The sequence below is a fragment of the Leuresthes tenuis genome, unplaced genomic scaffold, assembly GCF_036924035.1.
Source record: "Leuresthes tenuis unplaced genomic scaffold, fLeuTen1.0.hap1 SCAF_11, whole genome shotgun sequence".
NCBI lineage: Eukaryota > Metazoa > Chordata > Actinopteri > Atheriniformes > Atherinopsidae > Leuresthes > Leuresthes tenuis.
Window position 1 is genome coordinate 34,564,512 of NW_027325365.1, and position 27,992 is coordinate 34,592,503.

Genomic DNA, 27,992 nt, shown 5'->3' on the forward strand with positions numbered 1-27,992 from the left:
GCTTGTATCTGGCAGCACTGGTTCCATGCTTATGTTCACAGAGGTGGTGTTGTTGCACAGCTCTTGTCGTGCATTAAATGCTTCAGTTGCAGTTGGCTGCCTGAGGTTCACCAGGTAAACATTTACATTGTCCATGCCAGGTCCCAGGCCACCACATCGGTGTTACTGATGCCATGTTGCATATCATTAAAAATGGAAAGACATTTTTCAATAGTGAGATTGTTTACAAGAATGACGAGTGTTTAAAGACGAGGAAAAAAGGGATAAGCCTCCAATGGTTTTGTTAATTTTGCAATAACCTAACCAGATAATCCTGAAAAGTGTTGTCATCAGTCCAGTTTTATTTAATACTCATAAATCATCTCGCAATATACAAATTTATGACAGAAAACTCAAAGCATACAAGGAATTGATCAGTTCACCGTTGACATGTTACATAAAAAAGATCTTGTTTGGCAAGATCTAAGTGAATCTGGCAACGAAAAGGTTTGGTTAAAGGTTAGTCCTAAGTGGTTTATCACAGTGATCAATTGGTCTGTCTTTGATCTTTAATGGTTCCATTTTTGAATATTTGACTGCTTCAGCTTTATTGGACATAACTGAAAGGAAAATGTATTTTATTATCACCGCTGTCCTCCATATAATGACAGAAACAAAGAGGAATATTAAGAATGTAGATTTCTATCAGGCCAGCCTGCTGTAAGGAGACAGTTTAGAAGGACCTTCATGTTCCTCCTTGGTGAATCTGACGGTTGACAGAGATGGGGAGTTGGTGAGCCTGTCGTAACCTCCTGCTGAACACAGAGTAGAATATCATCATAAGACTGCTGACAGCTTAGCTTACACCATTGTTGTTGCCCTGCATATTCACAGTTATATATGTGAATTGTTGTCAGTACAAAAGTTCACGTATATGACTGAAGTTGTTCAGTTGTCAGTACTGAAGAGACTGACATCTCCCCCAAAAAAATTAAGCAGCAATTCTGTGTAATGTTACAGTACCTATCAAGAATAAAATATAAAAATAAACAAACCAAATTTTCTTGATTATTTTGAAATACAATATGCTTTTTCTAATTTACCCTATGCACATTGTATATATTACAGCACCATATATTGTAAGATAGCAGAGAACCTTATGAGGTCTGCAAACGACTTTGGGAGGAAATTAGCAAAAATTGAGCAAGAACTAAGTTCTAAAATATACCTGCAAGCTGCGATGGGAGGGCCTAGCAGCATAGCAGGCAAGCCTATGGCTGCTCAGGAAGGTGTCATGAGTCCATACACCAAGTTTGCCATTGATACATCAATGTATCACAGAGATATGGCCTCACTTCCTGTTTGGCGTTATCGCCACCAAGTTTGATTGGCTTGTGCGGATAAACTGAAGAGAAATTACAAAATCCACATGATTACCTTTGTGAGGCTTGGTCTGAAGATTCTATGTTTCAAGTCCCGTGGAAATCAGACAATCTGGGTGACCTGAAATGCTTTTTGAAGGTTTTTGACATAATTCAAAATGGCGGAAAATCCAAGATGGCGCCAAATTACGTCATAGGGTGGGATGACCTTGTCTACATCCAGGGATTCCAACGGGTCCAAAGATATGAGCAAAAATGTATTTTTGCTACATATAGCGCCACGTATAGGTCAAAGGTCACCAAAATTCTTGGGCCTATCAAAGTAGTCATGAGTCGAGTCCAAAGTTATGCAATAGGAATAGGAAACAATAAGAAAAGCTACTAACACAACAGGTGTCTGCAGCTTTGCTGCTAGACCCCCAATAATAGGAAAATCTACTAACACAATGGGTGCCTTTCGCAGCTTCGCTCCGATGCCCCCAATAATAGGAAAAGCTACTAATACAATTGGTGCCTTTGAAGCTTCGCTGCTAGCCCCCTCAATAATAGGAAAAGCTACTAACACAATGGGGGCCTTTGCAGCTTCGCTGCTAGGCAAATAAAAAAGTGTAAATTTTTGGCATCTGAAATAACGCAACCTAAAAAATATCATAGCAGTTCAGTAAACTCTACATTATTGTTTATTTAGTTGTTGTTGTTTTTTTTAACCGTTGCATCAGACAGATGTATTTGTCGTCACTATTTCCTCATCCAGAGACAACATTTGTGCACTCTAGCTACCTAGCGTATCCTGCCGCGTATCCAGGTTTGACTCACGGTTCCGCTAACCCAATCCCAAAGCAATGACGACGTACATTATACAGATTGATGAACTGCTACGAAATTTTTTAAGTTTGAGTTGTTCTGGAGGCGAAAAATCACTCTTCTTTGGTCCCTGCTCTCAGTAGCTGTTAACTTGGCTAATGAGAATTTCTCCTAGCTCATCAAACAGAGAGTGCTGTCTGCTAGCTATCAGCACGTAAGGTACTAACTATTTATACATATTTCACTCAATCGCTCTTCAAAAACTATCCCTTTAAAGAGCTCCATCAAAGAAACTTCTTACCTTGCCAGGTACACGCTGTACCCTCACGGTCGACAGAATCACATTGAGGTACTAGGTTCTCTTGCAACATATACAAAACAAAAGTCTGACAGAGAGATTACACATCGTTATTAGAGAAGTGCTCTGTGATATGGATCAAAAATCTTAATCTCTAAATATGTTTTGGATGATTGGCAATATTGTACTAGAGCAGTTTTTCCCAAAGACTGTCAGGACCCAACTTGGGGTTGCAAGACAAGGTGTGTGGGGTTGTGAGATGAGTTCCAGAAATCAAATTCAAATGTAAAAAATATCTGACTGAGGATTTGTATTTTTTCCACACTTTTCCCGGTGAGTGCTGGCTGATTGCTTACTCAACTAATCTGTGGTGTTTGTCTTACTAAATACTTAAGCTTCAGTCTCCTGATCTCTAGCTGCCTGATCGTTTGGTATCCATAAGTGGCACAACTCCAGCCAATTCTTGTGTTAATGGTACTTAAAGTTTTTGAGTTACTGAGCCCATGTGTTTTCAATTGCCTTTTTCACAGAAGTCATTCATGGAGTTCACTATTGTGTTGGATTACTGAGTCACTCCACTACTGGAGCACAGCATTTTTTGTCATTTGGAGCCACTACTGCCACTGTCGCTGCATAAGCCTTGTCCCATAAAAGTCGGTCTTTGTTTCATCACATTTCGGACGAGTCAATACTTAGTTTTTTCCATATTTACTTTCTGGAATGGTTTTGTACCTGGTCTTACCTGTGTGTCTCTCTGTATATACTGAGATCCTTTTTGATCTTCAGCGCTTTTTATTATTCAATCTAATAAACATTTTATCTTTTACCTGCTGGCCTCCACTCCTCTCTGGGTTTGGCCTGTAAAAACCTTAGAAACCATAACAGTTGACAAGTCATATTGTAGCCATAATTGCTATAGAAATATAAAAATAGCCATCAAATTAAAACCTTGCAAATATGGAAATGTCACCTGTGCTCCATTTAATTTTTCTTCTGACCTCCAAGTTGATAATGACAGATTAATGACGGGATCAGTTGCAGTAGGTGAGTTTACGGCACCACAGGGAATATTGCACTTATCTGAGGCTTTAAGCCAATAATTTAAGCCAAATTTTTTCTTTTTTTCAGCTTTAAACGTTGGTTACTACCGACCAAAAGCAAACAAGAGACACCTGCTGAGAGCCCAGCGAAGGACAGTGGGGAACAACCACCACCATAAAAGGCCAATGACCTCTGGTGAGGGAGAAAGCCGCCATCACAACAGCAGTGACTCAAAGAAGAACACCCATTGACAGCCTTCCTTCGGACTTCGGAGAAATTCCCAATACTGATTTACATGTATACATCAACAAAGTACAAAATCCTCAATCTGTTGTGTGCAGTGAGATTCTTGCACATGAAAGCTTGAAGCATGTAAAAATGTATAGACACTTAAAAATGAAGCACCCATCTCTCGCTGCTAAACCAGTGGATTTTTTCCACGGCTAAGAGTATGACTTACAAAGTCAAAAGACAATCCCAGCCAAAGTTCAAAAGGCATCATACAAGGTAGCATATTTAATTGCACAGGCAAAAAAGGCACACACTGTCACAGTCAGTGCAGTTACATGCAGGCAATCGGATTGGATTAATGGCTAAATTACAATAAGATTGAGTTATTCAGTTCCTGTAGACACCTTAATCTGACAAGAGATCGAATCGGATCGAGTTACTTGCGATCGAATTAAGACCCCGGGATAACTCGATCCAAACGTGCATTGAATATGCATGTAGATGGCAGTGGATCGGTTCGAACGTTCTGCGCATGCTCGAGATTTTTTCCCGCAATCGTCAACCGGAAGTCAAAGGAGACAATATTACTGTTCGCCGCGTCAGAAACAAACAACGCGATGGAGAATGCGCCACTGTGCATTGCGTTTGTGCCATAACCAGCTCATCACAAAACTAGAGGGACACAGCTTCATCTTGCTCTTCGTTCGCCATCTTTCTCGAATGCCTTAGTTTTGTTGTTGTTGTTGGTGGTGAAGACGTCAACAGGAAGTGGCTCTATTAGCGATAGTTGAAATGGGTACAGCGCCACCTATCGTACTGCGTTATTGCATGCTTTGTGTCAGTGATTTGATTCATTCACCGCCATATAATAATGGATAATTACCCTTGCTGATAAGGAGCATAACCCAACTATAGCTATAATCGAGTTAATCTCATCATGTAAACCCACTGAGTAAGTGTCTGCTTATTGACAGGCCCCAGTGAGGGAAAAAAGGGAAATATGCTTTACAGTTGTATTCACAGATGTGTCTAATGCTGTCTCACTGCTTATATTTGTCAGATTTTATGAAAAACTTGTTTTACTCACTGCTAGGTGTCTAGCTGCCTCATAAAAACAGACCCAAGAGCAGACAGGAGTCAGGGAGAATCAGAGTTAGAACAGAGTTTATTCACAAGTGATGGGTGTTGAAAGCCGACGGCAGGATCTGGGTAGACGTGGAACGAGATGATTACTGATGTTCCAAATAAGGAATTCCAAAGTGGAGGGGAGGGTGCTGGCTGTGGTGCAGAGGTTCTGAGTTGGCAGCGGGGCAAGAAGGTAGGTATGTGGAACAGGCTGGCAGGGGGAGGGTAACATTGGATGTTAGTTCGGGCTTGGAGAGTGAATGAAGGAAATGGCGTTGAAGGAAACAATAAGGTTAGGATTTTAACTTGCAATACAACACAGGAGTCTGCCTGATATCCGCTAGAGTAGCGACAATCTGGCGAAGACTGGTTGCTCCTGCAGCTCAAAAAAAGACTGTCCTAATGAGGGCAGATGAGGAGCAGGTGTGGAAGCAGGAGAAATCCAGACTCAACCCTGGAAACCTGTCCAGCCCCACCTAAGACTCAGAAACTACAGCAAAACAACACAGCCAAGCGTGATCGTGACACCCGCTGAAGGGAACGTGTACGTGTAAAAAACTTGACAGTAAGCTGAAAGAAGGACGACTGTCTTGAGAGGAGTGTATTGGCGTGTGTACAGACAGAATGGGAGTGATGCTGACGAAAAAGAAAGGACTGAAAGCGGGAGTCTTAGAGGTGATACACTTGATCTGTTTGCCACTCTGTATCAAACTTGGATCAGAGCATGAGGGCCTGCTGTTCCAAGTTCGATAGCTTTCATGAGGTAATGTGTTTGAGCTGCGGAACGAGGTGCACTTATTTCTTATGGAGCGTGTGTCCCAGTTGCTGGCCACCTCACTGATCCTAACTGGTTAACAAGGCTAGCATATTTGACCACATTTTGAAGCTTACAACCATGTTCCCCAAGGGATTCTGTGGGGGGTGTTGAGGGAGTATGGGGTACTGTAATCGCTCTTACAAGCTATTTAGTACCTGTTTAACCAAAGCAAGAGCTGTGTTCGCATTCTTGGCATGAAGTTGAAGTCATTTACAGTGTGTGTTGAACTCCGCCAGGGCTGCTCCTTGTCACCAATCCTATTGTGATCTTCATGGACAGGATCTCGAGGTCTGGGTACTGACCAAAAGAACGAGATTGCGGATACAAGTGGCTGAACTGGGTTACTAGATTTATATTTAGATTACATGATTTAAATGAATAAATAATTATTAATTAACAAAATAAATACATTTATATATTTCTAATGTAACCGTAACAGTCCCCTGATATAAAAGGCTGTTTAGACCAAAGTGCCCTCGCTCTCAGAGCTGCACCTTGAGAGACACCCAGACAGACTGAGTCAGAGACTCAGAAGAAGGGAAGAAGAAACCCCTCCTGGAACAGTAATAATCCTACTGTTTTAAATCAAAGACTCTTGGTGAGTGAAACAATATTCTGTCACAAAGTAGCCCTGGAACTAAATAGAAAAAATAGTAGCTCAGTGACTGTTAAGAAAAGAAAAAAAAACGTTGGCAAGCTACCAACGGCTAATGTTAAACGTTATAGCTATATACAATATAGATCATGTGTTTTGGTGGTTTTTTTTCGTAATGTTAATAAGATAAAAAATAATTAAATATTTTTACGGCTATTACGGCTAATTTTAAATGTTAACGGCTACAGTGTTAGCATTGTTGCCAGTGAATCAGCTGATCCAATTTGTAATTGTAGATAGGTGTGTTTTGTTTTGACTCTATATTAATAATATAAATAACATTATAATCAAATGATAACATAGCATGATTTAGAAGGTGTGTTTTAGATTTATATTGATTATTTTCCTGGCTTGTGCTTCCAAGGCCAGGAGCTTGTGTGTGTGTGTGTGTGTGTGCTGATCGTGACCCTCCTCATCATCACCCCCACTCCCTTTCATTATCATCCCCTCCTTCTTTATGGACAACATTCAAATTCTTCAGTTCAGCTGGTCAGACATTACAGTCTGAACTGAAGTGGCGAGCCAAACCCAACTGAACCTGGACTGTCAGAGAAGTTGATTTTATTTATTTGTGATATATTGTGATTGTATAGCCTACTTTTACTGTTGTAACTATTTTTATTTATCTTTGTTTATTGTTTTGATTGAGAGAGGCATAAGTTAAGGAAACCACCTGTCAGTAAGATACAGATTTAGAAGATTTAGAAAATACAGAATTAGAAATAAACTAGACAATTAGAATAATAACTAAATTAGCACTAAACTAAGAATTAGACATCAAATTTAGATACTTACCTAACAAGTGGATTTGTAAAGGAAAAGAGGGAACAGTTTGTGTATTTTTTATTTTGTCTTATGTGTTATTATTGTATAGAAACCAAGAAGATGATAATCAATTCATATCAAAATAAATTATATGTTTTACTTTTTTTAATATAACACAACAGTGATCTCTTGTTTGTTCTCTTTTCCTACTCACACCCATTTCTTCCGAGTGAATCTAATCTTCTGAATAACTGGTCCACATCTAAATTTCAATTTTATTTATTTTACATTAACAACTGGTTCTATTATTTAACCAGGTGTTACAGCTGCTCCTCCGCATCTAAAGGAGACAACTGAGGTGGTTTGGGCATCTGGTGAGGATGCCTCCTGGTCGCCTTCCTTTGGGGGTTTTCCGTGAACATGGGAGAAGGCCCCGGGGCCGACCCAGAGCTCGCTGGATGGATTATGCATCCCCTCTGGCCTCGAGATCCCCCAGGAGGAGCTACAGAGTATCACTGGAAAGAGGGATTTCTGGGTTTCTCTCCTGAATCTGTTGTCTCTCACACAACTTCAGATAAGCATAAGAAAATGGATGGATGGACAAATATTTCAAAAACTGAATACACTTTCAAGAGGAAACTGGAGTGGTGGATTGGATGAGTTGAAATGGGCAAGACAGATATGTTTTCAGAGCTGGAGGATTTCCAGGAGAAAAATTAAATGTTTACACAGTGAAAACGTCCATCACTACCCACCTTAAAGCCCTCCTGAAACACTTGAATTAAGTTTCCTATCAGTATTGCCCCAAGGAAACGGCTCCAGAAAAATATGACTGGATACGTTCACCATTCACTGCAACAAGGACAAATCACCTGTCATCTAACCTGGAAGATGGGTTGGTAGAACATTCAAGCGACAAATCTTTAAAGACAGCGTTTAATTCCATGATACTGCCAGAGCATTTTAGTTGAGAGGGAATACCCACAGTTGTCCAACGCTGCTGTGGACGTACTGTTGCAGTTTGGCTCTATGTATGTTTATAAAAAGATTATTTTGGCATTAACCTAGACAAAAAAAAAAGAACCACAGATTGGGGTGCTCGGTCTGGAATTAATTGAATTCACCATTGACATGTTTGGTGAAATGGCATAATATTAATAAAGTAGCATGAAAGGCTGATGCATTTTCTCCAACTTTTAAGTGCTAGGGATAAATCACAAAAAAGCTTGAAGTAAAAATCTAAAAAAAAATATCACTTCTGGTTCTCAATGTTGACAAGATATAAACATTAGTATCAGAGTGGTTAGATCCTCAAACTCAAGGAGGTAAAGCGAGCGTATGCAGAGAAGATCAACAGCTACTTCATTGACTCAAGGGACATGCTGTACATGTGGCAAGTGTTACCACCTGGCTCTCAGGCAGAAGGCTTCGAGGCATCCAAACCATCACTACCAGATAGTGAAATAGATTCTTCTTCCAGGCAGTGAGGGCCCTCAACACCCTGATGCCCTGTCCATCCCTGCCACCGAAGAATTAAGCTACAGGGAGCTTTTAAGAGGCTCAAAAATAGGAATAAAATCATTAGAGACATCATTGAAACCTTAGGATTACCATAATCGGGTGTCTGGAATATCATTAAGAAGAAATAATTCACTGGCAAGCTCTGTAATCGTAAAGGGACTGGTAGGCCAAAGAAGACCGTACAACAAATCAGAAACAATCCTCAGGAAGTTGGTGTGTCTTTGTCGGAAACTACTATCAGCGTAAGACTTCATGAACAGATATACACACCATACTGCAAACCACTAGTTAGCCACAAAAATAGAATAGCCATATCACACTTTGTGAAAGAGTGCTTAAAGGAGCCTGCAAAATTCTGGAAAAAGGTATGAGACCAAGATTAACGTATCAGAGTGATGTCAAGAAGAAAGTGTGGAGATGAAAAGAAACTTCCTTTATGTCCAAAGCATTATCAGCTCATCTGTTAAACATGGTTATGGAGGTGTTATGGCTTGGGAGACATCTTGTTTGCATCATCTTATTATAGTGTTCCAGTAAATGCCTACAAATTCAATGTACAGCACTTCACAACCTACAACAAGATGATGATGATCCCAAACATACTTCTAAGGTAACTAGCATTTCTCAAAGCCAAAAAAGCACGTCACCCGAATTAAATCCAATTGAGCATGCCTTCTATATAGTGAAGAAGAAACTTGAGGGGTTAAGTCCCTGGAAAAAGCACGAGTTGAAAGTGGCTGCAGTAGAGACTTGGCAGAGCATGACCAGAGAAAATACTCAGCACCTGGTGATGTCTACCAATCGCAGAATTCAAACAGTAATTCCACTTAAGGGATATGGAACAAAGTACTAAACTTACATGTCCCATTATGGTGCCCTGAAATTATGGTGACTATGTGTAAAAAGTATTGTGGAACTGAAATGTATGAAATTAACTTGAAATTAAAGTCTGGATAGTACACTTTAACTTTACGTTGATTTCAGTACTGCTAAGGCTTGCAGAATTTAGTTAGAATTTAAGGAGGTACATTTTGTTAACCCCCTTGAACTACTGCCACAAGTGTATTACACCGTGAGACACTCTGTAACAGGACAAACTTTTATTAGTTTTTGCTCCTCTAATTTATTGTGAAGGTGGAGTCCCTACCAGTACTGTTCTGGCATTGGAACAGCAGCGACAAAAGGGGAGACTGCGGAAGCCCATATACGCGATGAGAGAGGAGAGAGGCAAGCTAATGGCGCAGCTCAGGAGGATTGCGGCATTGGCTCCCTTCACCATTCGATGAATGACAAAAGTCTGCAAAGAGAGAAACAATATTACAGTTGCAATGTGGTTCAGTTAAATAGCAAATTGAAGTCTTACACATATTCACTACATGACCCCAACCCCTCTTTTTTCTGACTGAAAATAATGCACATAAAGATCTTAAGTGATTTGATGGTAAAGATTAATTTCCTATTCTTTCTCTGAATAGCTTTAGTGTGTCGTCCTACATCATGCTTAGCATATGTAGTTTTATGTGCACTTCCGAGTGTTCTGTTAAGGGGATAATCAAATATTCTTGTGACTGTTATACATCTGGAATTTTAAAGAAACCTGATACTTCTAACATGGTTTACTTGTAGTTTGTGGCTGGCAATTGTCATGACTGACAACATTCAGACATTCAGAATTTAAAATAGCACATTTGTATACAGATGCAATAGGCAAAAAAATGGAAAACCTCTAGGTCTGGAGAGGTTTCTAGAAGTCCTGAAAATTCCAAGTTCCTGAAATTCCTCAGACTTTTGTTGCAGAGGTAACTAAAGTGACCAGTGCCAGGACTGTGACCTCTGAATAGAAGGTGGCCAACTGTTGTTAATTATATCAATATTTGACCAAAAAAAAAAAAGAATGAATGAATTATAAAGCTTTTTGTGTGGGTTTCTTTTGATGCATGCTTACCACTTGATGACTGTGGTGATGGTGGAGGATGTCTTTGTCCTCTTCTCCATAGATTAGGGTTAGACAGGAGTAACCTGATATTAACACTGCAGCTATGCAGGAAAGTCCTACAGCGACCACCATCACACCAATCTATGAACAATCCACAGTGACAGCCTTGTTCAGCCACACAAAGTATTCACCTCCTTAGTGTTTTTCTTTTTGTGTGCGTGTGTGCGTGCGTGTGTGTGTGTGTGTGTGTGTGTGACATGCTGTAATGTAAATGGGTTCTTTAGGGATTTAATTTTTCTTTTAAATCAACAAAAAATGTCCAAAATTGGTGATGTGAAATCAGAATTTAAAGATATTGCATTGTAGTTCAATAGAATGATACATGCAATTTAAAGTTAAGAATTTGCTCTTCAAATAGTTTTTAACTCTTCCTGGAAACAAGCAAAATGACAAAAATGTAAGGTCAAAGTTCCCCTACAGAGATAGAATTCAGAAACCATTACACTAACCAGATTTGGGATTTTCCTCTGTGAGGCAAACAGTGCCCAAACACCTGAGGAGGCCATGATCTGAATCCAAGTAAAAGCAGTGTGAATAAAATGACAGATGACTGGAACAGATACCATCTTTAATTGGAGAAAATGTCTCACACTTACTGCTCCTATCATCACGGACCAGTCAACAACACTCACAATAATTTAATGATCCATAAATAACATACTGTTATTTAAGTCAAGACCAAAAGTGAGCAGCGTTGACATACGTAATAACTGGGCAGACGACAACAGAATAAGTCCTTGTAAAGCGTATCAGTCTTACCAGGCCTCCCCACATCGGTGTCCTGGTGGTGCTCAGAGGGGTATCCTTACGGAAGACGGCGTCCAAGAATCCACAGACGACACATAAACCGGAACAAGCTATTTCAATGATACCCAGAACGAGCATGGTCTTCTGGTTAAAAACAAAATACCTGCACTGGTTCATTTCTTTTAGGTGGACGAGAAGAGGTAATCCTATGAGATTTTCTTGCCCAAAGTCTGAACTCAGTTTATGAAGCCCCGCCTCCAACACCTGAATGGTTTCATTCTTGAATACTCTTAAAGGGGAACTCCGATATTTTTAAACCTAGACCTTATTTCTAGTATGAAATACGTTTATCTACTCACCGAGAACAGTTTGGCGAAAGTCGGCGTCCATCAGAAGCTATTTAGAAAACTCGCGATCGGCGTATATCCACATAATGGAGTGAACGGGGCAGGGACGATGCAGCCTCTAAATAAGGCATTATCTGTCTTTATTTCAATACTTTCAATACTTTAAGAAGAATGAATGAACCAAGTGGCCGTGTGGACCACTTCATCCACACGCCCCCCTGCAGCACAGTTTATTTCAATTCAATTCAATTCAATTTTATTTATATAGCGCCAGATTACAACAATTGTCATCTCAAGGCACTTAAGTAATATAGTCCAATTCAAGCCAATTGGAATTGAATTCATTGTAATCATAATCCAATTAATTCATATAGAGCCAATTCAAAAATTAATATCCTAGCTAAGGAAACCAACAGATTGCACCAAAACTTGTCTTCAGTCCAATCTCCCGTCCTGAGCGTGCCTGTGGCGACTGTGGAAAGGAACGACTCCCTTTTGTTATGGAAGTTTTCAATCGCTTCCTTCCTAATACCTCTGATGAGCAATGAAATAGAGAAACTTACTTTTTCTGCCGGCCGGCTAAGTTTTTATTCTTCGTTGCAAGGAAAAAGATCAGTCCACACCATTCAGCGGCAATGGTATGAAAAGATACAGACAAAAGCAATACAGAGCATTTATACCTGGGGAGGGGGGCTTTGTTCTTTAGATGTGTAACAACATCTCCAGTGGGGGGCAGGATGCAGTCTTGATGATAATTAAGAAACAGGAGGTTAAAACAATTATCTTGTCTGAGTGTTAATTAAGAGGTAAATAGTTTAAAACAATTAGCGTGTCTGGGTGATACAAATGGTTAATGTGGATTGGAGAGTCTGTCAGTCCTGAGACATAAAATTTACCATCACACTTTTAACAGGAAGAAACCTCTGGCAGAACCAGACTCAGGAAGGGTGGCCATCCGCCTCGACCAGCTGGGGTTTGAGAAGACAGAAAAGAGGGAAAAGAGGGGGGAAAAACACCATAACGCCATTCAAAGGATATCTGTTGGAACAGGGAAACACAAGTTAATAACCACAATAATGTCACATGTACATAAAATCAATTAAGAAATTAAACAGGGGGAAAAAGAGAGCAAAGTGAGGAAAGGTGTGACAAATGAGGTCCCCCAGCAGTCTAAGTCTATAGCAGCTTAACTATGGGATGTTTCAGGATTACCTGAGCCATCCCTAACTATAAGCTTTATCAAAAAGGAAAGTTTTAAGCCTAATCTTAAAAGTGGAAAGGGTGTCTGCTTCCTGGACATTTACTGGCAGCTTATTCCACGAGAGAGGGGCCTGATAACTGAAGGCTCTGCCTCCCATTCTACTTTTAGAAACTCTGGGAACAACAAGTAAACCTGCAGTTTGGGAGTGAAGTGCTCTGTTAGGAAAATATCTTACAATGAGATCTTTAAGATATGATGGAGCTCGGTCATTAAGAGCTTTATATGTGAGAAGAAGAATCTTAAATTCTATTCTGAATTTAACAGGGAGCCAATGAAGAGAAGCTAAAACTGGAGAAACATGATCTCTCCTGTTAGTTCTCATCAGAACTCTGGCTGCAGCATTTTGGATCAGCTGGAGGCTTTTCAGAGAATATGTGGGACAGCCCAATAATAAGGAATTATAGTAGTCCAATCTTGAAGCAACAAATGCATGAACTAGTTTCTCTGCATCACCCTGAGACAGGATGTTCCTGATTTTAGCAATATTACGAAGGTGAAAGAAGGCAGTCCTAGAAACCAGTTTTATATGTGCGTCAGATGATAAATTCTGGTCAAAAATAACTCCAAGGTTCCTCACTGTAGAACTAGAAGCCAAGGACCATCTACCATCTAGAGTAACTATATAACTAGACAATTTCTCCCTGAAGCGCTCAGGTCCAAAGAGAACAACTTCAGTTTTGTCTGAATTTAAAAGCAGACAGTCATCCATGTCTTTATGTCTTTAAGACAGGCTTGTAGTCTGACCAACCTATTGGTTTCATCTGGTTTCATAGATAAGTACAGCTGAGTATCATCAGCATAACAATGGAAATTTATGCCATGCTGTATGATAATGTTACCTAATGGAAGCATGTATAAAGTAAAAAGAATCGGTCCAAGCACAGAACCCTGAGGAACTCCATGACTTACTCCAATGTGTGAGGAAGATTCTTCATTTACAAGAACAAACTGGAATCTATCAGATAAATATGACTTAAACCAGCCTAATGCAGTTCCTTTAATCCCAATAACATGTTCAAGTCTCTGTAACAGAATGCTGTGATCGATCGTATCAAATGCAGCACTGAGATCCAACAGGACAAACACAGAAACAAGTCCGCTATCAGAGGCTAAGAGGAGATCATTGGTAACTTTCACCAGTGCTGTTTCTGTGCTATGATGCACTATTGCTGTTGTTAGCTCAGAGAGATCAACTGGGCAGAAGCTGTCTAAATACAAATCAGGTTCGAAAGATACTTCTAAAGCTACTCTACTTGATGATACATCAGTGATAATAGTGGGAAGGATTCCATTAATCTTCTCTCTGATAGAAACAATTTTATTGATGAAGAATCTCATGAAACCATCACTGCTGAGAGTTAAAGGAATACATGGCTCAACAGAGCTCGGACTCTTTGTCAGCCTGGCAACAGTGCTGAAAAGAAACCTGGGATTATTCTTATTCTCTTCTATCAATAATGAATAATAAGCAGTTCTAGCTTTACGAAGTGCTTTCTTATACGTTATTAAACTATCTTTGCAGACTAATTGAGACTCTTCTAAATTAGAGGAACACCACTGTCTCTCCAGGTTTCTTGCAGTCTGCTTTAAAGCAGCTGTGAATTATACCAAGGAGCCAACCTCTTCTGACTGATTACCTTCCTTTTCAGAGAGGCAACATTGTCCAGTGTTGTACGCATTGAAGCTATAGTGCTGTCAACAAGAGAGTCAAGTTCTACTGGAGTAAAATGTAGGTAGCCGTCCTCTGTCATATCTGCAAATGGCAGTGAAGAAAAGGATGATGAAATCAACTCTTTAAATCTGGTTACAGCATTCTCTGACGGACACCTTCTATATGTAGAATTCTTCTCAGAAACCGTGTAGTCAAGTAATGTAAATTCAAAAGTTATTAAAAAATGGTCAGACAAGACAGGGTTATGAGGGAACACTGTTAACTGTTCACTCTCAATGCAATAAGTCAGCACAAGGTCAAGGGTATGATTAAGGCAGTGAGTAGGTCTGTGAACACTTTGAGAAAATCCAATAGAGTCTAATATAGAAGTAAAGTTAATATTTAGGCTGTCATTTTCAACATCTACATGAATATTAAAGTCAATGACTTTATCTGTACTCAGCACTAACTGGGGTAAAAACTCTGAGAATTCAGACAGAAACTCAGAATAAGGGCCAGGTGGACGATACACAACAACAAACACAAGAGGTTTTTGTGAATCAGAGATTCAAAAGAGCTAAAACTAATCTTGGGTCTAGGACTGATTAGTAACCCTGATCTGAAGATAGCTGCCTCTCCTCCTCCTCTGCCTGTGGTTGGAGGAACGTGAACATTTAGACAGTCAGAGGGAGTTGATTCATTAATGCTAACATGATCCTCCTGCTGCAGCCAGGTTTCTGTAAGACAAAATATATCAATATGATGATCACAAATCATTCACTAACAGAGACTTCGAAGGGAGAGATCTAATATTCAGCAAACCACATTTAATAGTTTGATGTTTTTGTTCAGTTAAAGTTTTTGTTTTAATTTTTTTTTGCACAAGAGGATTTGCTCCTTTTGTGTTTTTACTCCCTGCTCTGTAACAGTCGGCTAACTTCACATGGAGTTTGCTGCTGCTACTTTTGTGCAACATGGCAGGATATTTATCAGATTTTGACAACGTGAACGACGACTTTGAGTAAGATGGACGTTCTTACCGGAGTGAATGAGCTGTGCGGCAGCCATGCCTGTTGATGAAGTCCTCCCAGTAGAGGTGTGTATAGAATTCCTTCCGTTAGCTCTCCTATAGCTGCAAGTAGCCACATAACAGTAGCTATGAGCTAACAGAGTAATAGTACACGTTCGTTCATGAATACCTCGTCCCATTTGAGGTTCCACAGCATCTAGCCGTTCCAGGACTGAACAGAGGTTTACTGGCAACCTCATTAATATGGAAGCGAATCTTGAGCATAATTCAAATTAAAATGCATTTGCAGAAATGCTTTTTCATTTTAAGAATGTGGCTGCATTATTTGACTCATAATTGAAATGAGTAATCAATCATTGTATTTGCATTTTAATTTTCTTCTTCAAGAGTGCTCAATCTTTTACTTAGCTAAAATGAAAAAGAAATAGACATTTGAGATTTAATTTTCAAAATATGCCCCAGCAAATAGATTTATCGAAATGTAAAATCTGAAAATTAAAATGCATTTTCAGAAATGTTTTTTCATTTTAAGAATGTGGCTGCATTATTGGACTCCTAAATAAAATTAGTAAACAATCCTTCCATTTGCATTTGCATTTTCTTCTTCAAGACTGCATATTTTTCATTTTCATGGTCTGCCCGCAAAGTACTGCCCATGATTCGAAAATGAAAAAGCATTCTGAGCGGCGCAGCAGAGTGACGTCAGCTCTTCTTCAGCTCCCTGCTGACCGAGCTACCCATCTTGTTCGGTAGGTTGGTCAGACTACAAGCCTGTCTTAAAGACATAAAGACCTGGATGACTCAGAACTGTCTGCTTTTAAATTCAGACAAAACTGAAGTTGTTCTCTTTGGACCTGAGCGCTTCAGGGAGAAATTGTCTAGTTATATAGTAACTCTAGATGGTATTTCCTTGGCTTCTAGTTCTACAGTGAGGAACCTTGGAGTTATTTTTGACCAGAATTTATCATTTGACGCACATATAAAACTGGTTTCTCGGACTGCCTTCTTTCACCTTCGTAATATTGCTAAAATCAGGAACATCCTGTCTCAGGGTGATGCAGAGAAACTAGTTCATGCATTTGTTACTTCAAGATTGGACTACTGTAATTCCTTATTATTGGGCTGTCCCACATATTCTCTGAAAAGCCTCCAGCTGATCCAAAATGCTGCAGCCAGAGTTCTGATGAGAACTAACAGGAGAGATCATGTTTCTCCACTGTCACGGCCCTTTGGGTGTCTTTCGGGGCCTTGTGTGGGTGTGTATTTTTATCTCTCCTCAGATCCTGACGGGAGCACTGGGCTCTGATTAGTGATTAGTGCACTTGGCCGACGTTCTGTGAGGTGGTGATTTAAAGCTCTGTCCCTTTCCCTTTGGGAGAGACCTTGCTCCTTGAGGACGGCAGCGTATTTTGGGTTCTGTTGGCATTACCTTTTGGTTTTTAAGTTTTGCACCATACAACACACTGGCAGCACATTTTCCATGTACAACATCACTGCATTACTGACAACTGATTGCCACTCCTCACAGTTATTCTTTTGTTGCCTATTCAGTTTAGTTTTGGGATTTGGATTACTTCAATAAATAAAAATTTTGTAAACCTTAAAACTGTGTGCTTCCTCCTTTTTTGATGCGGCCTTTTGAGCCAGGTCGTGTCAGCAGTTTTAGCTTCTCTTCATTGGCTTCCTGTTAAATTCAGAATAGAATTTAAGATTCTTCTCCTCACATATAAAGCTCTTAATGACTGAGTTCCATCATATCTTAAAGATCTCATTGTAAGATATTTTCCTAACAGAGCACTTCGCTCCCAAACTGCAGGTTTACTTGTTGTTCCCAGAGTTTCTAAAAGTAGAATGGGAGGCAGAGCCTTCAGTTATCAGGCTCCTCTCTTGTGGAATAAGCTGCCAGTAAATCTCCGGGAAGCAGACACCCTTTCCACTTTTAAGATTAGGCTTAAAACTTTACTTTTTTGATAAAGCTTATAGTTAGGGATGGCTCAGGTGATCCTGAAACATCCCATAGTTAAGCTGCTATAGGCTTAGACTGCTGGGGGATCTCATCTGTCACACCTTTCCTCACTTTGCTCTCTTTTTCCCACTGTTTAATTTCTTAAATGATATTATGTACATGTGACATTATTGTGTTTCCCTGTTCCAACAGGTATCCTTTGAATGGCGTTATGGTGTTTTTCCCCCCTCTTTTCCCTCTTTTCTGTCTTCTCAAACCCCAGCTGGTCGAGGCGGATGGCCACCCTTCCTGCGTCTGGTTCTGTCAGAGGTTTCTTCCTGGTTCTGGTTCTGCCAGAGGTTTCTTCCTGTTAAAAGGGAGTCGTTCCTTTCCACAGTCGCCACAGGCACGCTCAGGAAAGGGAGATTGGACTGAAGACAAGTTTTGATGCAATCTGTTGGTTTCCTTAGCTAGGATATTAATTTTTGAATTGGCTCTATATGAATTAATTGGATTATGATTACAATGAATTCAATTCCAATTGGCTTCAATTGGACTATATTATTTAAGTGCCTTGAGATGACAATTGTTGTAATTTGGCACTATATAAATAAAACTGAATTGAATTGAATTGAATTATCACTGAAGCAGCCAAAAAAAACAAAAAAAAACCTTGCCCCGGACTCATAGAATCCTTAAAATTCAGCAGCTTCTCTCCTAAAAACAACCTTTCCTATTCTGAAATTAAGCATTCTTTCATTAATTCTGCAATGAATCATTATTTCATTTATACACTATGATTTACCCAACTAACCTAGCTGTAACCCTCTAATCATCTCCCCTAACCCCTCCCGGAGACTTTTACAACATTTACTGTCTGTGTCCCCCCCTAACAATATATGAATGGAATGCTTTGTTTACCCGATCTCAGAGGAACGCCACACTTATCACTGAAGCTGCCAAAATAAGGGTTTTTGGGAAAAAACTGGCCCAGACTCATACGATACTTAAATACTGGCAGCTTCTCTCCTAAAATCAACCTTTCCTATTCTTTAATGAACCATTCTCTCATTTATTCTGTAATGAACCATTATTTAATTTATACACTCAACAAATATATCCTACCCAAAATAACCTCACTGAAACCACTCCCCTAACTCCTCCCCCTAACCCCCTCCCCTCTACTGCCACCGAACACACTAGGTCATCTGAAGGTCACCTGTCAATACCAATTACTGTGAATATAGGGTGCTCTTTTTTCATGCTGGTGATGATGATCATTTTCCAGCTGTGGAAAAAATTCTGAAGTTTATTAAATGGTGACTTTAATTTAATCATCTTTTCACAGAGAAACATCTGTCTCTTGACACTTCCGATCACTTCGTGGGTAACTCAGTGTTCAGGTGTTGCATAAGTTTCGTTTGCTTTTAGAACATATTGCACTGTTTGAAAACTTAATTTTGACTGTAGTTTATTCCTTTGCATGTTGTTAGGACTGTTTTACATTTTCTGTACAGTCTGCAGTCCTGAAAACCTTGATTAATAATAAATTGCAATGAAGATCATCTTGAATATAGCTAATTAAATGTTGAGTAAGTTGTAAGAATGAGTAACAAGGCTCCTGAAATGTTCTTTACACTGGTCAACTGAAGGTAGATAAATCTCTTAGCAGCAAAGTAACATAAAGTATGAGGAGCAACAAAAGCCGGCATATTGAGTTAATCTTGTCCGGTGCAGATGCAGATATACAGCTACTGTGAGATTACATTAACAGCCCCCTGTGAATATGAACCTGATCCAGGGTTTTCTTGAATAATCTTGGAATTTTTGCACAATTACTATGTTTACTGTAACAAAGAGGGTGAAATTATCACATTGCTCTGTCAGATCAGTAAGTCTTTTTTTTTTTTACTATGTTCCTTATCTCAGATTAACTAATGTCTCATAATTAGCTGGATGTTAAAAAATTAAAAAGAAAAAGAAAAGTAGGCATACTCAGTGTTTTATTCAAATGAATGTTTCTATTTTGTTTGGTATATTTGCTCGAGACCATTTTCCTCTTGTGTTTGTCTTGTCTCTTAGACTGTGGGATGCCTGCAGTGTTTCACAACAGGTCCGCTGGAGGTGTGAACGCCACCAACACACGCACACACAGTCATGCACACACAGTCATGCACACACTGTTCTGTGATGCCAAGGCTGATAAATACACACGATGCAGAAAAAGGAAAGTTGAAGTGTAAAAACAGAACACTGTGACCCTAACTGACAGCTTACCTTCACATCACTAATCAAATCTGTAAGTAGCTATAATTGTCGTCCTTTATTGAATAATTTCTTTTGTCAAAGGTTATTGAAATTTGGAGAAACTACAAATACAAAACCTCAAACTCCTGTGCAACGGGTACCACCAACCAATCCTGAGATATATATATTTTTTTAAGAATAACAAAGCATGATTGTTGTCATAACACCAAATGCAACGAGTGAAAACTGAAAGGGAGATCTTTTTATGTAATTTGTGCCTATCTCTATTTGCTACAAAAAGCCATCCTCTGTTCACCCTCACAGTATAGTGCATTCTTGAGACCCCCAGGCATTTCAGCCTCACGGTATGAGTTGCTCAGTCTGATATAGCCAGATGAACAATGACAACATGCATGTTTTTGGACGGTGGGAAGATGCCAGGGTACCCGGAGAGAACCCACACATACATGGGGAGAACATGCAGTCATCATAATCCATTCAAATCCAATTCACTAAATTCCAAATTAGTTCAATTCATACATACAGAGCCAATTAAAAAAGTAGCCTAAGGAAACCAACAGAGTGCACCAAAACTTCTCTTTGGTCCAATCTCTCATTCTGAGCGTGCACGAGGCGACTGTGAAAACAAAAAAAAACTCCCTTTTAACAGGAAGAAACCTCCATCAGACCCAGAACCAGTAAGGGCGGCCATCTGCCTCGACCAGCTGGGGTTGAGAGGACAAGAAAGATGGGACAACAAGCACCAGGCCAGGGATACCTGCTGAGAAAGAGAAGTTAATAACAACAAAAATGTCCAAGGAGGGCAAAGAAGAGATGTTTCTTTGAGTCAGATTGGATGTGTTAGGCTGCAGCACACAGCTGCAGGTGCAGAGACAGAGATGTGATGAACTCACCATGTAGCTATGCTTGTGTTAGAAAAATTATGGAGTTATACTATGAGAAAAGCTGCAAGAATAAAGGTTTTTGTGAAGGGGGGAGGCTTCCTCCTACCTTTTGGTTCTCATAACACTGTGTAGCAAGCAAAATTCTTTTTGACTGTCTGAACTCAATGTCTCATAACATTGAATGGCTAGTAATGTTAGTTTCCCATAACAATGTGTCGCCAGTAGCAATAGTATCATATTGTGAGTCAGACAACTCTGAGCAGCTTCCTGATAGATTGCGCAGATTTGTCTCTTTCTTGCAAGAAATAAATGTTTTGTGTTAATCGTATCCAGCAACTCTGAGTCTAATTTTGAGAGAATTTTTCTGACAGCTTGTAATGCTTCTTCTTAAGTGCCAACGGACAGATTATTTGGCGTCAAATAGATATGTTATAGCTTCTTGAGATATCTTTATCTCTTATGTCTATCTTGATTAAACATCCACAAATCCACTTAGACATTTATACAGAAAAACAGAAAAGACATCCAAGCTTGTGTGAGAGTGATCTAGATTCTAAGCTTTCGTCAGCATCATTGCAATTCTATTAAAAGGGTTGAAGCTTGTGTTTTGCAACCACTATTGAAGGTGTTGCAAGATTTAATTATTTGAAATGGGAGCACCAGTGTGTCTTGTGAATTCTGTGAATCACACACAATTGGTGTATGCATATTGTGATGGCACTCCTTTATTTCTTCTTTTCTGTACCACTTCTTGAGTCAGTCAAAAAATAAACTTTTTCCACGCGAGTGACGAGACATGACAACTTCTTTTGTCTTTTAAAATGTGCGAAGATCATTAGCCAAGGTTACTGCAACATCTTCTGTAGCTACATATTTCATCTACACTTTTCATCTACGTAAAAGTTATGCAGGACTGTTTGCACAGCTTCAGGGGATGCAGTGGCTTTGTGGTCCTCAGCAGCTCTTCTCAATGCATATGAAGCGACACTTGGCGATGAAGTGGCCCCGAAGAGGTGCACTGACATCCTAAATTCCTCCAAAGGCCCATCCAAATTGCTTTTGGGCCACCATAGAAAGCGGAGGAGATCTGCGTCCTCTTCTGGGACCTTGACTTGGTAGAACATTGACTCAATGTATGCCATCATGGCTGTTGGCTCCTCACGAAATCTTAAGAGGACACCAACCAGTGTGTTGGTCATGTCAGGTCCCTGAAGTAACTCATCATTCAAGGACCGGCCCTGTGAAGTCGAAGACCACTCTTAACTTTCCTTTTTTAGGGTGACACACCCCATGATGTGGTATGTAAAACACCCTGTTGTCATCACGGTTCAGCTGATGTGCTGGAACTTGAACAGCGTAGCCTTTGTCTATAATTGTGTCCATGAAGGCTTTATACCCTTCATAGAACCCATGAGTGGATATGCGCTTGTCACAGTTTAGTCATCCAACCATCAGTAATTTACCATTGATCCTGCTTCTGCCCCACTCAGCCTGTCAGCCACACACACCTCATCAGTTCACTCCACTCACCTGTGCACACAGCTGCCTCTCATCACATGCAATCAGCCCAGCATATAGTCACCAGCTCCACACTCTATCCTTTGCCAGATTGTTCTTTGCCATGCATGTCTTTCCAGCGTTCTCCTGCCAGCTTTACTGGTACCGACCTCGCCTGTCCCTGATTCCCTGCTTCGTCTGCCTCCTGGTAATTCGACCCAGCTTTCTGTCCCTGACCAAGAACTTTGCCTCTCCTCTCCTGATTCCTGTTTGCCGGTTTCTAAACTGTTTGTCTGTCTGCCAGAGTCTCAGTAAAGCCTTGAACTTTTTACCACTGTCTTCTGACTCCTTTGTACTGCAATTGGGTCCATACACCACCCGTTACAGTACAATCTGGCCAGACATGGACCCAGCAGGACCACCCTCAGCACAGGATCGGTTTGAGAGGATTGAGAACGCGCTCATGCAACATCAGCAGAGAATGGAGGAGGCTGATGCACACGCCAGACGAGCTGCAGAGGCCAACACCAATACCTTTGCAGCCCTCTCTGCCCAGTTGCAACAGCTGATGTCCACTCGCCCTCCTGCAGTTCCAGTCCCCACACCGGAAACTCCTGCTCCAGCTCTGCCACAACCCAGAATGATCTCCGAGCCCAGAGTGGGAACCCCTGAGCGATATGATGGAAACCCTGAACTCTGCGGTTCATTCCTGACCTCCTGCTCCTTACTCTTCGACCTGTAGCCATATACGTTTGCCACCGAGGAGGCCAGGGTAGCATACGTAATTAGCAACCTGACCGGCAGAGCCCGCCTCTGGGGAACAGCAGAGTGGGAGAGGCGGACTTCCGCCTGTGCATCATTCCAGGCCTTTTCTGAAGAACTACGCAAGGTGTTCGGGTTGGGCACTTCCGGACCTGATGCCGCCCATGATCTGCTCTCCCTGCGCATCTGAGCCCATGCAGGTTGGCCGCACCAAGCTTGCATCCGAAGAGCGAGAGCGCCGCCGTAAGGGGAGTCTGTGTATGTACTGTGGACAAGCTGGACATTTTATCTCCCGCTGCCCGTTAAAAGACAGGGCTTCACCAGTGAGTGAGGAAGTCCTGGTGAGTCACATGGCAGCAAAGTCTTCCTCCTCAAGCTTACGCCCTCTGTTCCAAGTCAAGCTCCTCCTTCCTGGTGGTGCACACACCCTACCCACTTTTATAGACTCTGGTGCAGATGCCAACATTATGGCCGAGAGCTTAGCCATACAACTAGGACTTAAGAAGATTCCACTTGACACCCAGTACCATGACTTCCGGGAGGTGTTCAGTAAAACTAAGGCGACTTCATTGCCCCCTCATCGGCCTTATGACTGTTCCATTGACCTGATGCCTGGCACTTCACCTCCCAAGGGGCGTCTCTACTTCCTGTCTGGTCCTGAAAGGGAGTTCATGGAGTCTTACATCAATGACTCCCTGGTTGCCGGTATTATCCGACCCTCGTCATCTCCTGCTGGGGCAGGATTTTTCTTTGTAGAGAAGAAGGACAAGACCCTGCGCCCCTGCATTGATTACAGGGGACTTAATGACATCACTATAAAGAACCAGTACCCTCTTCCCCTCATCTCCTCAGCCTTTGAGTTACTTCAAGGAGCCATGATCTTCACGTAGCTCGACCTCCGTAATGCCTACCACCTTGTCCGCATCCGAGAGGGGGATGAATGGAAGACTGCTTTTAACACGCCCACCGGTCATTATGAATATTTGGTGATGCCATTCGGCCTCACCAATGCCCCGGCAGTTTTCCAGACCTTGGTCAACGACCTCCTCAGAGACATGATCGACAAATATGTTTTCGTCTATTTGGATGACATCCTCATTTTTTTCTAAGTCCCGCGACGAACATATCCAGACGGTCCTCCAACGCTTGCTGGAGAACTCACCTGGAGATGGATCCTGCCAAAGTGGATGCAGTTAGGTGCTGGCCAGTCCCTGAAACCCGTAAGAAGCTGCAGCAGTTCCTGGGCTTTGCCAGTTTTTACAGGCGCTTCATCCGGAACTATAGCTCCATCGCTGCCCCTCTCACAGCCCTGACATCCTCCAAGACTTCCTTCCGATGGTCCTATTCTGCAGATACAGCCTTTCAGACCCTGAGGGACCGCTTCAGTTCTGCACCCATCCTCTAAGTTCCTGACGCAGAACGGCAGTTCATCATAGAGGTGGATGCATCTGACATGGGTGTAGGGGCTGTGCTGTCCCAGCGAGCAGTCAGTTACCAGAAGATCCACCCATGTGCCTTTTTCTCTCGGCGTCTTTCCCCAGCCGAGAGAAATTATGACATTGGTAACCGGGAACTCCTCGCTGTTAAACTGGCCCTGGAGGAGTGGCGGCACTGGCTGGAGGGAACCAAGCAGCACTTCCTGCCCACAAGACCACAAGAACCTGGAGTACATTCGAACCACAAAGAGACTCAATTCTCGACAGGCACGATGGGCCCTCTTCTTCACTAGGTTCAATTTCCAGGTTACAGGAGGACACCCGGGAGTATGTCAAAGCCTGCCAGAATAAAACATCGCGTCAAGCACCATCCGGCTTCCTGCAGCCTCTCCTAGTGCCACATCGCCCCTGGTCCCACATTTCAGTGGACTTTGTGACAGGCCTGCCACCATCGAATGAGAAGACTGCTATTCTTACCATTGTGGACCGCTTCTCTAAGATGGCACACTTTGTGTCCTTGCCTAAGCTCCCGTCGGACCTGGAGCCATGCTAGGGCCTCCCTCCTGAAGGCGGCAGACCGATACTCCTCAGCAGCCAACCGTCATCGCTCTCAAGCTCCACAATACAAGGTAAATGGACTTGTACTTGTATAGTATAGTATAGTGCTTTTCTAGTCTAACTGACCACTCAAAGCGCTTCACTACATGCCGCATTCACCCCACTCACACACATTCATACAGCACGTCTTAAGATGCTTTTTTCTACGTGCTTTTTTTTTTTCTAATCATTCATACACATTCATACCCCAGTGATACACTGGGAGGCAACGTGGGGTTCAGTGTCTTGCCCAAGGACTCTTCGACATGGTCGAGCCAGAGTCGAACCACCAACCTTCCGATTGGTCCAGTCCAGCTCAAACTCCCTCGGTCTATGCGGGTGCACCCGACATTCCATGTGTCCAAGGTCAAGCCGGTCAGCGAGAGCCCACTGGTGCCTGCTGCTCCCCCCCCCCCCCCCCCCCCTCGCATCATTGAAGGGGGACTCGCATATGCAGTGCGCCGCATCATTCGCTCTCGCCGACATGGAAGGGGCTGCCAGTACCTCTTCGACTGGGAGGGCTACGGTCCGGAGGAAAGATCCTGGGTTCCTGCTCAACACATTGTGGACCGGGGTCTCATCCAAGTCTTTCACCAGCAACATCCGGACCAGCCCTCCCCCAGCAACATCGGCAGGGGCCCTCGCCATAAGACGCCTGCTGCTGGCCCTTCCGCTGCCCCGGACCAGTGGGAGGACTCCCTGTCGGAGGAGGAGGCAGTGGACCCGCCGGCGAACTCGCCTTCCTCACAACCTGAGGACGGGGAGTTCTCGGGTTCTCCGGAGTTTTACATACACCACCGGTTACAGTGCTGTTCTGCCAAACAACGATTATTAGGCATTTGGATTTTTCTGTTCCTGAGTGGCAATCCAATGTTGTAATGTCCATTCTCTAGAGTTGCTGTTTCCTGCACAGACTGCATGAATTGTTTGTCTTCTTGTGATAACTCTTCTTTGTGGTCGTAGTTACGCTCTGGGAAGTCAGCATTGTATTGTTGGACCAGCAACTTCTCAATTTCCATCAAAGAGATCCTGTTCACCGAACACTGAGGTGGTTTATTCTCTATGTCGTCTAGTTCTTTTCTAATGGGCCCATTCACGACCCAGCCAACAGCAGTCTTCACCGCATAAGGTCCTCCACTCTTAACCTCTACTGTTGATGGCTGCCATGGCTCCATTGCCTTTGGACAGTTTTCTCCAATAAGTAAGCCTACATCCGCTTCTATTTCTGGCAAGCGAACTTCTTTTAGGTAAGACCACTGCTCTATATCTGATTGCTTTGGTATGTTGTCAGTGTGAACAGTTGCTGTGAGTGTACACCTTGGGTAACTGAATATACCTGTTGTCTTCCAGTCCACACACTTCCAGGTCCGATATCACATAACTGTTCATGAGTTTCTGTTCTCCAGGTTTGTCTTCACCCATGGTGCTGAGAAGTATTTCTGTTGGTTTCCCTTTAACGTTTAGTTTCTTTTGCAGGTCTCCAGTGCAGAACGTTGCTGTACTTCCTGGATCCATAAAAGCAAACGTTTCCACATACTTGTCACTCTTTTTTTTACTTAATCTTCACTGGTACTATTGACAGCACACATTCAGGTTCACCGGCCCCCGTGAGGCTACAAGATTCTTGTGTGATAGAAACTTGAGCACATGATACTTCTTCTTTGTGGGCTTTGTGGTCAGATGAAACAGAACTTTCTTTATTTCCGTGTGCACCATCACTCTTCTCAGGTGAGACAGAAACTTCCCTTTTTGGTGTGTGTAGAATGTCTGGGTGCCTTAATGCACATTCTTTACACTCAATCCTTCTTTTGCAGAATTTGCTGAAATGGCCAGGGATTAAGCATCCAAAACACAGGCCCTTCAACTTCAAGAACTCTATGCGTTCTTTGTGTGGCTGCATTTTGATTTGGCTACATGTAGCTAGGATGTGAGATTGCTGGCAGTACAAACATTGCTTCTCAAAGGCAATCCCTGTCTTGCTTGAATTTGCTGGTTTCACATATGATCCTGGAGGCCGTTGACTTTCAGCTGAAACGTTTGTGGCAAAACTGCTTCCACGGATCTCTCTCTTTGCAGGATACCTTTCTTTGTGCTCACTTTTTCCAGTTTTGACTGAGCGGCTGTCTGGTATGTTACCAAATAGGGAATCGAGCATTATTTTAGCTTGTCGGTCTATGTAACTCACTAAATCAGCAAACCTTGCTCTTCTGCCTCCTTGCTCTTTGATATCAAAAGCTTCAGTACGCCAGCGTTCTTTCATTTTGTAGGGTAGCTTTGACACCACTGTTAGTAGGATTGTCCATCTCATCTAAATCTATGTATTCATAGAGTTCCATAGAGTTGCGACATCTGACCAAAAACATTGCATAAGCACTTAATGCCTTTCCGTCATCTGACTTGATCTGCGGCCATTTTAATCCCTTATCGATGTATGCACTGGCGATCTGTAGTTCATCCCCATAGTGTTTATGAAGCACACGCTTTGCTTCGTAGTAGCCTTTGCTGGGTGGCATGTGAGCACAGCTGTGGACTAACTCTTAGGGTTCACCAGCTTAACTGTTCTAAAAAATACAATCTGTCTTGATCATTGTTTGTGTTTTATTCTATTGATTACTCAAATGCTCTGAACTTGTATTGCAGTGCATCTCCTCTGAAGACAGGAATATCTTTCACTGGCAGCTGAGATTGCTTCTGTTGTTTAACTAGCAGTTCAGTAATTACATTCTGATTTTGCATGACCTTTATTATGTCCTCACCTCTGTTGGTTGATGCATTATAGTTCAAATCTTGTGGAGCCACATTGTGCAGCATTTGTGGTGGTGTGTGAAAGTCCATTCTGTCTGGTTGAAGAAGAAAGCTGGTTCTTTTTTGCTTCACGTTCCCACCTCCTAGCTTTTGTGCTTGTCTGTGGCTACTCACACCATCTTCTGAGTTCTCATATTCTTTGAGCATC

At 41.9% G+C, this 27,992-nt stretch overlaps 1 protein-coding gene and 1 long non-coding RNA gene across 2 annotated transcripts; both read right to left on the reverse strand.

Moving 5' to 3' along the window:
• Positions 1-321: 321 nt before the first annotated feature.
• Positions 322-2,569, reverse strand: LOC140318452 (uncharacterized). Its single transcript, XR_011917831.1, has 2 exons — positions 2,467-2,569; positions 322-791 (listed from the first exon to the last, which is right to left on the reverse strand). It is a non-coding gene; the product is annotated as an uncharacterized lncRNA (long non-coding RNA).
• Positions 2,570-9,713: 7,144 nt separating this feature from the next.
• On the reverse strand, positions 9,714-11,538 carry LOC140317618 (uncharacterized). Its single transcript, XM_072395082.1, has 4 exons — positions 11,374-11,538; positions 11,064-11,123; positions 10,564-10,695; positions 9,714-9,915 (listed from the first exon to the last, which is right to left on the reverse strand). The coding sequence occupies exons 1-4, from the start codon at positions 11,536-11,538 to the stop codon at positions 9,742-9,744; spliced, it is 531 nt and encodes a 176-aa protein (XP_072251183.1). The 3' UTR covers positions 9,714-9,741.
• Between the last annotated feature and the right edge of the window lie 16,454 nt (positions 11,539-27,992).